Source organism: Hemiscyllium ocellatum, chromosome 38 (genome assembly GCF_020745735.1).
Source record: "Hemiscyllium ocellatum isolate sHemOce1 chromosome 38, sHemOce1.pat.X.cur, whole genome shotgun sequence".
Classification (NCBI taxonomy): domain Eukaryota; kingdom Metazoa; phylum Chordata; class Chondrichthyes; order Orectolobiformes; family Hemiscylliidae; genus Hemiscyllium; species Hemiscyllium ocellatum.
In genome coordinates, this window is record NC_083438.1 from 24,153,214 (window position 1) to 24,165,579 (window position 12,366).

At 54.4% G+C, this 12,366-nt stretch overlaps 1 protein-coding gene across 1 annotated transcript; it reads left to right on the forward strand.

Moving 5' to 3' along the window:
- Positions 1 to 802: 802 nt before the first annotated feature.
- On the forward strand, positions 803 to 7,094 carry pgap4 (post-GPI attachment to proteins GalNAc transferase 4). Its single transcript, XM_060852681.1, has 2 exons — positions 803 to 900; positions 4,295 to 7,094. The coding sequence occupies exon 2, from the start codon at positions 4,971 to 4,973 to the stop codon at positions 6,189 to 6,191; it is 1,221 nt and encodes a 406-aa protein (XP_060708664.1). The 5' UTR covers positions 803 to 900; positions 4,295 to 4,970; the 3' UTR covers positions 6,192 to 7,094.
- The last annotated feature ends 5,272 nt before the right edge of the window (positions 7,095 to 12,366 follow it).

Genomic DNA, 12,366 nt, shown 5'->3' on the forward strand with positions numbered 1-12,366 from the left:
CCCCTCCCCGCCCCCTCCCCCTCTCCTCGCTCCCCCCTCCCCCTCCCCTCCGCCCGCCCCCACCCACCCCAACCTTCCTCGCCCTCCCCTCCCCACCCCTACCCTTCTCGCCCGCCCCTCCCCCTCCACCACCTCTCCTCCCCCTCCCCCACCTCTCCCCCTCCCCCACCTCTCCTGTCTACCCCCTCCCCCTCTCTTCCCCGCCTCCCTCTACCCCACCACTCCTCCTCTCCCCCTCCCACTCCCCCCACCTCTCCCTCCCACTCCCCCTCCGCCCACTCTCCCTCCCCACTCCCCCCCACCCCACTCCGCTTCTCCCCCTTCACTCCCCCCACCTCTCCCTCCCCACTCCCCCTCCCCCACCTTTCCCTCCCCACTCCCCCTTTGCCTCTCCTGCCCCCCTCCCCCCACAGCCCCTCTCCCCCTCCCCCGCCCCACTACCCCTCTCCCGCCCCACTACCCCTCTCTTCCCCCCTCTCCCCGTGTCTGTCTCTCCCCCACCCCCACCCCACTCCACTCCACCTCTCCCCCACTCTCTCTATCCCCCTCCCCCACTCCCTCTCCCCCCTTTCCCCCACCCCTTCTCTCTCTCCCACATCCCTCTCCCCGTGACTCTCTGTCTCTCTCCCCCTCTCCCCGTATCTGTGTCTCTCCCCCTCCCCGTGTCTATGTCTCTCCCCCTCCCCGTGTCTATGTCTCTCCCTCCCTCCCTCCGCCTGTGTCTGTGTCTCTCCCCCTGTGTCTGTCACCTCCCTCTCCCGGTGTCTCTCCCGCTAACACCTCCCTCTCCCGGGGCGGTGCTGCGGGGTGCAGACGGACGCGGAAGCGGACGGACCGACTCGGCCGGAGGCTGCGATCGCTTCCAGGAGCCGGAGCTGGGGCTCAGCCCCCGGCCCGAGGGTGAGTCTGATCCCAGCCCGAGCACCCCAGCTCCCTGTACCCCAGCAACCTCTACCCCAGCTCCCTCCACAAACCGGGCTCGAGCACCAGCACCACCACCCTCCTCCTCGGAGATCAGAAAGGGAGCGGGGAGAGTGGGGTTAGACTGGGTGGGATATTAAAGGGTGTGGGGAGTGAGGGGGGGAGAGTGGGGTTAGACTGGGTGGGATATTAAAGGGTGTGGGGAGTGAGGGGGGGAGAGTGGGGTTAGACTGGGTGGGATATTAAAGGGTGTGGGGAGTGAGGGGGGAGAGTGGGATTAGACTGGGTGGGATATTAAAGGGTGTGGGGAGTGAGGGGGGAGAGTGGGATTAGACTGGGTGGGATATTAAAGGGTGTGGGGAGTGAGGTGGGGAGTGAGGGGGAGAGTGGGGTTAGACTGGGTGGGATATTAAAGGGTGTGGGGAGTGAGGGGGGAGAGTGGGGTTAGACTGGGTGGGATATTAAAGGGTGTGGGAGTGAGGGGGGAGAGTGGGGTTAGACTGGGTGGGATATTAAAGGGTGTGGGGAGTGAGGGGGCAGATTGGGATTAGACTGGGTGGGATATTAAAGGGTGTGGGGAGTGAGGGGGGAGAGTGGGATTAGACTGGGTGGGATATTAAAGGGTGTGGGGAGTGAGGGGGGAGAGTGGGGTTAGACTGGGTGGGATATTAAAGGGTGTGGGGAGTGAGGGGGGGAGAGTGGGGTTAGACTGGGTGGGATATTAAAGGGTGTGGGGAGTGAGGGGGGAGAGTGGGGTTAGACTGGGTGGGATATTAAAGGGTGTGGGGAGTGAGGGGGGAGAGTGGGATTAGACTGGGTGGGATATTAAAGGGTGTGGGGAGTGAGGGGGGAGAGTGGGATTAGACTGGGTGGGATATTAAAGGGTGTGGGGAGTGAGGGGGGGAGAGTGGGGTTAGACTGGGTGGGATATTAAAGGGTGTGGGGAGTGAGGGGGGGAGAGTGGGGTTAGACTGGGTGGGATATTAAAGGGTGTGGGGAGTGAGGGGGGAGAGTGGGATTAGACTGGGTGGGATATTAAAGGGTGTGGGGAGTGAGGGGGGAGAGTGGGATTAGACTGGGTGGGATATTAAAGGGTGTGGGGAGTGAGGTGGGGAGTGAGGGGGAGAGTGGGGTTAGACTGGGTGGGATATTAAAGGGTGTGGGGAGTGAGGGGGGAGAGTGGGGTTAGACTGGGTGGGATATTAAAGGGTGTGGGAGTGAGGGGGGAGAGTGGGGTTAGACTGGGTGGGATATTAAAGGGTGTGGGGAGTGAGGGGGCAGATTGGGATTAGACTGGGTGGGATATTAAAGGGTGTGGGGAGTGAGGGGGGAGAGTGGGATTAGACTGGGTGGGATATTAAAGGGTGTGGGGAGTGAGGGGGGAGAGTGGGGTTAGACTGGGTGGGATATTAAAGGGTGTGGGGAGTGAGGGGGGAGAGTGGGGTTAGACTGGGTGGGATATTGTAGGGTGTGGGGAGTGAGGGGGCAGATTGGGATTAGACTGGGTGGGATATTAAAGGGTGTGGGGAGTGAGGGGGGAGAGTGGGATTAGACTGGGTGGGATATTAAAGGGTGTGGGGAGTGAGGGGGGAGAGTGGGGTTAGACTGGGTGGGATATTAAAGGGTGTGGGGAGTGAGGGGGGAGAGTGGGATTAGACTGGGTGGGATATTAAAGGGTGTGGGGAGTGAGGGGGGAGAGTGGGATTAGACTGGGTGGGATATTAAAGGGAGTGGGGAGTGAGGGGGGAGAGTGGGGTTAGACTGGGTGGGATATTAAAGGGTGTGGGGAGTGAGGGGGGAGAGGGTGGGGTTAGACTGGGTGCGATATTAAAGGGTGTGGGGAGTGAGGGGGGAGAGTGGGGTTAGACTGGGTGGGATATTACAGGGAGCGGGGAGTGAGGGGGGAGAGTGGGATTAGACTGGGTGGGATATTAAAGGGTGTGGGGAGTGAGGGGGGAGAGTGGGGTTAGACTGGGTGGGATATTAAAGGGTGTGGGGAGTGAGGGGGGAGAGTGGGGTTAGACTGGGTGGGATATTAAAGGGTGTGGGGAGTGAGGGGTGGAGTGAGGGGGAGAGTGGGGTTAGACTGGGTGGGAGATTAAAGGGTGTGGGGAGTGAGGGGGGGTAGTGGATGGGATATTAAAGGGTGTGGGAGTGAGGGGGGAGAGTGGGATTAGACTGGGTGGGATATTAAAGGGAGCGGGGAGTGAGGGGGAGATGGGATTAGACTGGGTGGGATATTAAAGGGAGTGGGGAGTGAGGGGGGGAGAGTGGGGTTAGACTGGGTGGGATATTAAAGGGTGTGGGGAGTGAGGGGGAGAGTGGGGTTAGACTGGGTGGGATATTAAAGGGTGTGGGGAGTGAGGGGGGAGAGTGGGATTAGACTGGGTGGGATATTAAAGGGTGTGGGGAGTGAGGGGGGAGAGTGGGGTTAGACTGGGTGGGATATTAAAGGGTGTGGGGAGTGAGGGGGGAGAGTGGGATTAGACTGGGTGGGATATTAAAGGGTGTGGGGAGTGAGGGGGGGTAGTGGATGGGATATTAAAGGGTGTGGGGAGTGAGGGGGGGGGAGTGGGATTAGACTGGGTGGGATATTAAAGGATGTGGGGAGTGAGGGGGGAGAGTGGGATTAGACTGGGTGGGATATTAAAGGGTGTGGGGAGTGAGGGGGCGAGTGGGATTAGACTGTGTGGGATATTAAAGGGAGCAGGGAGTGAGGGGGCGAGTGGGATTAGACTGTGTGGGATATTAAAGGGAGCAGGGAGTGAGGGGGCGAGTGGGATTAGACTGTGAGGGATATTAAAGGGAGCAGGGAGTGAGGGGGCGAGTGGGATTAGACTGTGTGGGATATTAAAGGGAGCAGGGAGTGAGGGGGCGAGTGGGATTAGACTGTGTGGGATATTAAAGGGTGTGGGGAGGGAGGGGGAGAGTGGGATTAGACTGTGTGGGATATTAAAGGGTGTGGGGAGGGAGGGGGAGAGTGGGATTAGACTGGGTGGGATATTGTAGGGTGTGGGGAGTGAGGGGGCAGATTGGGATTAGACTGGGTGGGATATTACAGGGAGCGCGGTGTGAGGGGTTAGATTGGGATTAGACTGGGTGGGATATTAAATGGTGTGGGGTGAGCGTGGAAGATTTAAGTGACCTGAATGATGGGAGTGATTGTGAGAATGACCACCTCTTCTCACCTTGTCTTGGTGTGCATCTTGAGCTGACTGTTTCTCCTCCCCCTCCAGTTGGTGAACTGATGGTGGTATGGAACTGTGTAACCATCGAGACATCCACACAGCGGTAGGGCCAGGCCAGCACGCAGTGTGGTAGGAGCAAAGGGAAATCTGGCTTTTTCTCAAGAATCCTCTCTCCCTTCCTGCAGGCTGTCCGGAGAAGAGAGCAGAGAGATTCCAGGAAGGACACTTGGAACCGGGATATGGAGCTGACACTGTTTCCCAACCCCGTTGATCTTCCTCTCTAGCTCAGCCTTTTGAGCACGGCCCGTCTCTCTCTCTCTCTCTCTCTACCTCAACGATCCCTATCCCCTCATCCGGAAACAGGTGGAACAAGGGGCTCCAGGCAAGAGGAGGGTGGCACAGTCGAAGGGGAATTCCCATCGAGAGAGCCCAGACCTTGGATTTTCCCTGGATTGGAAATTCCATCTCCTCTCCATCCAACCTCGAGAACTCCTGCGTCCACAGGCTTGGTTATTCTGTGGCTTGCACCTCAACAACGGCCTGACAGTTGGGGATCCCTGTTCGTCCTTCTCGCTGAACATTCGCCCACTCTCAAACCCGCTGAAGGAACCCCCTTTCTCGGGCGGCCACTACCCGCTTTGCGAATGAAGCTGGGCCCCATTTTTGGCTGGAGTCCCCTTATCTTCTTCGGTCCCACTTCATCGATTTGACCGTCCACCGTGACGGGGTTAGAGGCGGATTCCGGACCCTGGGAGAGGAGGAGTGATTCCCGACCGCGCCGTGTCCCGTTCCTGACCCCCCCCCCTCCCCTCAGTTTCTGTTTGAGTGGCTGCAGTTCTGCTTCTGTGCCACAAGGGGGCGATGCCGGGGCACTGGGTCCAGGTGATGAAGTGCGCCGAGCGGAGCGGGGGAGGGGCAGGCTTCCCCTGGCGCCTCTCGCCCCGTCTGAGGCGGCCCTGGGTGCACGCCCTGCTGCTCTACGTCCTCACGTTCGGGGTGGTGCTGCCCCTCCTGTGCCAGAGCCTCCGGCAGTCTCGCTACTTCAGGCAGGCGGCGCACCTTCGGCGCCTGACGCGGGAGGCGCTGGAGCGCAGCCAGGCGCGGGGCGAGGAGGCGGAGCGCTACGTCCGGACGGCAACACCGCCGGGGGGGCTCGGGGAGGGCGGAGGGACCCCCCTGGTGGTGGCGGTGGTCACCACGATCCGGCAGCAGGGCGCCGGCTACCACTACTACCTCCAGGTGGTGGCGGCCTTGCACCGGCTGCTGGTGGCTTGCCGGGATTGCCGGGGTTACCGTCTCCTCGCCTGCAACGTGGACCCGGACCCTGAGGGCCACCGGGAGGCGCTGGAAGCCGCTCACCTCATCACCACGGTCCATCGGTTCGGGCAAGGGCGCCGGCCAGCAGGGGGCGCCTACAACCGCTTCGAGAAGGAGAAGGAGGACTACCTGTACTGCCTGCAGGAGGCGCTGTCAGCCTATGACCCCCAGCACGTGGTGCTGCTGGAGGATGACGCCGTGCCGATGGAGGACTTCTTCCCGGTCCTGCGGGACCTCCTGGAGAGGCGGCTCACCTCGCCCACCACCAGGGGCGCCCTCTACGTCAAGCTCTACCACCCCGAGAGGCTGCAGGGCTACCTCAACCCTGAGCCCATGCGCATCCTGGAGTGGCTGGGCCTGGGCGCCCTGGGTGGCACCTCCCTCGGCGTCGTCTACCGGAGGCTCTGCGGACGGGCCTCGGTGACGCTGAGCTGGGCCGTGCTGGCCGTCTACACCATGCTGGTCGTCGAGCTGGCCGGGCGGCACTACCTGCTGGAGTCGCGGCGCCTCAGCCCTCAGCTCTACTCCCTGGTGCCCGCCACCGAGTGCTGCACGCCCGCCATGCTGTTCTCCGCCCCGGCTGCCCGCCGGGTGTTGGCGTACCTGGGCGGAGTGCGGTGCCGGCCGGGCTACGCCAAGGACACAGCGCTCTACGCCCTGCTGCGGGCACACGGCGAGACTGCGTACGCCCTGGAGCCCAACCTGGTCACGCACATCGGGCTGTACTCCACCCTCCGGGGTCCCATCGCTGAGCCCAGTCTCTGAAGTGCCCCCCGTTTAGCCTTCTGCCCCCAAACATCCCCCCCCCCCCCCCCACACCTTACTCTGTATCTAACCCTGTGCTGTCCCTGTCCTGGGAGTGTTTGATGGGGGGGACAGTGTAGAGGGAGCTTTACTCTGTATCTAACCCTGTGCTGTGCCTGTCCTGGGAGTGTTTGATGGGGGGGACAGTGTAGAGGGAGCCTTACTCTGTATCTAACCCTGTGCTGTCCCTGTCCTGGGAGTGTTTGATGGGGGGACAGTGTAGAGGGAGCTTTACTCTGTATCTAACCCCGTGCTGTCCCTGTTCCTGGGAGTGTTTGATGGGGGGACAGTGTAGAGGGAGCCTTACTCTGTATCTAACCCTGTGCTGTCCCTGTCCTGGGAGTGTTTGATGGGGGGACAGTGTAGAGGGAGCTTTACTCTGTATCTAACCCCGTGCTGTCCCTGTTCCTGGGAGCACTTGGTTTGGGGGCTGGAGGTTGGTGCGCAAGTGCAGAGAGATCTTTAGTCTGTGTCTAAGCCAACCCTAAAACAATCAGGGGAAAATTGACTTAGAGGAACCTTCTCAAATGGAAAATCTGTGTGTGATTTCCGACTTAAAAAATCATGAAGCAAATTCCGGTTAAGTGCAGGCTTTTATATGGAGTGAGATTTGAAAGTTTAAATCTTTTATGCAATTGTGGATTTTTCTTTTGCGAGAAGCCAGATGTTCTCGATTTGAATTTGGCGAATTGTGTAGAACTGAGCAGTGGCTTGGATTTAATTTTTATCCTCCAATAATGTTTTCAATTGTGTAAACTGTGTGCAATATTTTCAGTGTTTGGAGCATTTCATTACATTTGCCTTAATTATTTAAAAAAAGATTTTGCAGCAAGCCTTGGATAATAAAATGAACAATTATGAAATGACTGTCGCCTCTTGGCCGTCACCACTTCGGTGTATTAAGCTTGTCCCTAGGGGAGGACTGAATGTAACCTGGAGGAGGAACCAGGAACATCAAAGAGCAGTCAGTCAAAGGCAGGAGGTGCTCTTGGAACATGTACACACAGGAGACAAGTGGGACTCACTGTGCCCTCTGCAGTATAGGAGGAGGAGTGGATTTTTTTTTCTTGGTGAGATCACAGTTGTCCCATCTCTCCATCATGTTCCCTGGTTTTCTATTCATCTCCTTTGAGCAGTTCGTGAAGTCAAATTTGTCATTACAAAAGGAGAATGGTGCAAATTGTGTTTGAAGGTTTGATTTGAGTTCCAGGACAAGTCTGTCTGGTCACTGATATCTCCCTCTAATCTTAAACTTGGTTGAGTCTTTCGAAGAGCTAACAATGAAGACTGATGAACCTAGAGCAGTAGACATTGATATAGACTTCAGGAAAACATTCGTCAAGTTTCCACATGGTAGATTGGTTAGTAAAGTTAGATCGTATGGGATCCGGGGGAACTAGCCAGTTGGATACAAAATTGGGTTGAAGATAGACATAGGAATGTGAGGAAGGATTGTATTTTTGGATTGGAGGTCTGTGACCAGTGGGGTGCCACAAAGATCAGTGCTGGGTCCGCTGCTTTTTTGTCATTTATATAAAATGATTTGGATGTGAATGCAGGAGGTAAGGTTAGTAAATTTGCAGATAACACCAAAATAGGCGATGTAATGGACAGTGAAGAAGACTATCTCAGAGTACAACAGGACCCTGATCAGCTGGGCCAAGGGATGTCAGATGGAGTTTAGTTTACGTAAATGTGAGGTGTTGTGTTTTGGTAAGGCAAGCCAGGTCAGGACTGAAACATTTAATGGGAACTGTTGCCAAACCAAGGGGTACAGATGCGTAGTTCCCTGAAAGTGGATTTTCAGGTAGGGAAGTGAAGGCGATATTGGGAACACTTTCCTTCATTGGTCATAACATTGAATAAAGAAGTTGGGATGTCATGTTGTGGCTATATAGGACATTGGGGAGGCCACTTTTGGAATACAGTGTACAAGTTTGATTGCCCCTCGATTGGAAGGAAGTTGTCAAATGTGAGAGGGTGCAGGAAAGATTTACAAAGATGTTTCCAGGACTGGAGGGTTTGAGCTATAGGGAGAGGCTGAATAGGCTGGGACAATTTTCTCTGGAGTACGGTTCAGAAAAGATTTACAAGGATGTTGCCAGGGTTGGAGGATTTGAGGAGAGGCTGAACAGGCTGGGGCTGTTTTCCCTGGAGGCTGATAGAGGTTTATAAAATCGTGAGGGGCATGGATAGGATAAATACATAAAGTCTTTTCATTGGGGTGGGGGAGTCCAGCACTAGGGGACATAGGTTTAGTGCGAGAGGGGTAAGATATAAAAGAGACCTAAGGGGCAATGTTTTCATGCAGAGGGTGGTACGTGTATGGAATGAGCTGCCAGAGGAAGTGATGGAGGCTGGTACAATTGCAACATTTAAAAGGCATCTGGATGGGTATATGAATAGGAAGGGTTTGGAGGGATATGGGCCGGGTACTGGCAGGTGGGACTAGATTGGGTTGGGATATCTGGTCGGGTTGGACCGAAGGGTCTGTTTCCGTGCTGTACACCTCTATGACTCTATTGGAGACCTTATAGAGGTTTGTGAAATCACGGATAGGGTGACTAGCTAAAGTTTTTGTTCCTGGGGTCGGGGAGTCCAAAGCTAGAGGACGTAGGTGGAGGGTGAGAGGGGAAAGATTTAAAAGAGACCTAAGGGGCAACGTTTTCATGGAGAGGATGATGTGTATGTGAACCGAGCTGCTTGAGGATATGGAACATTACAGTGCAGTAAAGGTCCTTCGGCCCTCAATGTCGCACTGACCTGTGATGTTAATCTGCAGCCCATCTAACCTACCCTATCCCATTCTTATCCAAGTGCCTATCTAATGACCACTTAAATGCCCTTAAAGCTGGCGAGTCTACTATTGTTGCAGGCAGTGTGTTCCACATCCCTACTACTCTGAGTAAAGAAACTGCCCCTGAAATTTGTACCATATCTATCACCCCTCAATTTAAAGCTATGTCCCCTCGTGCTAGCCATCACCATCCAAGGAAAAAGGCTCTTGCTGTTCAACCTGTCTAAGCCTCTGATTATCTTGTTTGTCTCTCCAAAATTGTGGAGGCTGCTACAATTTTAACATTTAAAAATCATTTGGATGCATCTGTGAATAGGAAGGGATATGGGCAAAGTGCTGGCCAATGGGACTAGGTCAGACTGGGATGCCTGGTTGGCATGGATGAGTTGGACCGAGGGATCTGTTTCCATGCTGTATGACTACTATGTGAGTTAGGAGCTGGAAAAAAGCCATTCGGCCCTTTGAGCATGCCCTACTGTTCAACCTGATCATGGATGATCTCACATTGGCGTCAACTCACTTTCCTGCCTGCTCCCCATCATGGTTCACCTGTTAAAAACTGTCTCGTCTCCTCAAATGTACTCAATACCCAGCATCCACTGCACTCCGAGGTAGTGAGTTCAACCGATTCATCCCTCCCAGCGCCATGAATCCAGGTTCGATTCCCACCTTGGCGGACTGTCCATGTGGAGTTTGCACATTCTCCCCGTGTCTGTGTGGGTTTCTTCCGGGTGGTCCGGTTTCCTCCCACAATCCAAACGTGCAGGTTAGGTGAACTGACCAGGCTAAATTGCCCATAGTGTTAGGTGCACTAGTCAGGGTAGGGGAATAGGCCTGGGTGGGTTACTCTTGGAGAGTCAGTGTGGACTTGTTGGGCCGAAGGGCCTGATTCCCTACTGTAGGGAATCTAACCTAAAAAGAAATCTAATCCAGTCCCTGTCCTGCGATTGTTTGGTTTGGGGGTGGGGGTGGGGTTTGGTGTGTAAGTGAGGGCAAGTGTAGAGAGATCTTTACTCTGAGTCTAACCCAATGCTGAAGCAATCAAGGAAAAATTGCCTCAGAGGAGCCTTCACAAAATGGAAATTGTGTGTGTGATTTCCAACTTTATGGTGGCACAGTGGTTAGCACTGCTGCCTCACTGCACCAGAGACCTGGGTTCAATTCCCGCCTTGGGCAACTATCTGTGTGGAGTTTGCACATTCTCCCCGTGTCTGCGTGGGTTTCCTCCGGGTGCTTCGGTTTCCTCCCACAATCCAAATGTTTGCAGGTCAGGTGAATTGGCCGTGCTAAATTGCCTGTAGTGTTAGGCCGTGCTAAATTGCCTGCTCTTCGGCAGGTCGGTGTGGACTTGTTGGGCTGAAGGGCCTGTTTCCACACTGTAAATAATCTAATCTAATGTCATCGAGAAATCATTCCGGTTAAATGCAGGCTTTAATCAGGAGATTTGGGAGAAGGAATTCCTGATAGGGAGGATAGGGCTCCTTCCTGCTGGATGTAACAAGCTGAAAAGGGTGTGTTTGGGTATCTGGGCGTTGTTATACATGAGTCACAGGCATTGAACACATCGCCACACTGAGAGTATTATCATGGAGCCACACAGCATGGAAAACGGCCCTTTGGCCCGACATGTCTATGCCAGCCAACAAAGACCAAACTAATCCAATTAACCTGTACTAGTCCATAACCTACTGTGCCCTGGCAATTTAAGTGCTCATAAATTGGGCAGCACGGTGGCACAGTGGTTAGCACTGCTGCCTCACAGCGCCAGAGACCCGGGTTCAATTCCCGCCTCAGGCGACTGACTGTGGAGTTTGCACGTTCTCCCCGTGTCTGCGTGGGTTTCCTCCGGGTGCTCTGGTTTCCTCCCACAGCTGTGCAGGTCAGGTGAATTGGCCATGCTAAATTGCCCCTAGTGTTAGGTCAGAGGTAAATGTAGGGGTGTGGGTGGGTTGTGCTTCGGCGGGTCGGTGTGGACTTGTTGGGCCGAAGGGCCTGTTTCCACACTGTAAGTAATCTAATCTAATTTAATCCAAAAAAAAGTGCTTCTTAAATGTTGCAAGAGACCCTACTTCCACCACCCTCTCCGTCAGCACGTTCCATATACCTACCCTCCTCTGAATAAAAAATATTCTCCGATCTCCTCTGAGCTACTTGTTCCTCATCTTAAACATGTGCCCTCTGGGGCAGCACGTTGGCTGAGTTGGGGCAGCACGGCTCAGTGGTTGGCACTGCTGCCTCACAGCACCAGGGACCCAGGTTCGATTCCAGCCCGGGGCAACTATCTGTGTGGAGTTTGCGCATTTGCCCCGTGCCTGCGTGGGTTTGCTCCAGTTTCCTCGCACAATCTAAAAGATGTGCAGGTTAAGCAGATTGGCCATGCGTAAATCGCCCGTGGTGTCAGGTGCATTAGTCAGAGGAAAATAAGGGAATGGGTCTGGGTGGGTTATTCTTCGGAGGGTCGGTGTGGACTTGTTGGGCCAATGGGCCTGTTTCCACAGTTGTCCGAATTCTTAGTTGGTCTTGGGCTTGTCTGTCATGGGGAAGAGACTTTCGCAATATACTTGGTCTGTGTCTCTCACAATTTTGTAAACCTTAACCAGATCCTCTCTCAGCCTCCTCCGATCCAAGGAAAACAAAATGCAGACAATTTGACCTCTTATAACTAAGACTCTTCATCCCAGGCAACATCCTGGTGAATTTCCTCTGTCCCCCCTCCAGTCAAATCACAGTCTTCTGCTGATCTGCTAACCAGTAGGGGGTTGCTCAGGGGACTGAAGGACAAAAAAAAAGTATATAACCTCTGCAATGAGTGATTTTTCATGCAACTATGCTCTTTCAATTCCTCTTCAATCCCTGCATATCCAGCCAGTGTACTGGTTCTCAGTTTATAAGGGTGAGAATGTTAGCACTGTATGAAGGTAAACTGTATGGTGGGGTAGGTGGGGGTTGAGAGGAGTGCGTGTATGGTTAGCTCTTCTTACGTGAGGAAAGATGAATACTTACAATGGAATCAATCCCAGATGAGGTGTATTTGGCTGATCCCTGGGAGAAAGAGGTTGTTGTTTGAAGAAAGGTTAGGCCTGAGCTCATCTGAGAAGTCCCCTTATTTGAATGTATCTGATTCTGGGGGACCATGACAGTGCAGATGCTGAAATAAATGCTTCCTGTTGTAAGGGAATGACAAACTCAGGGAATATTTAAGACTGAGCTGAGGAGAAATTTTGTCTCTTCAGTCATTGGTTTATGTCCCACAGTGAGGATTTACAGGTCTCACTCAGCATGAGTATTTAGGTTATGTAGTCGAGAGTGTGGTGCTGGAAAAGCACAGCAGGTCAGGCA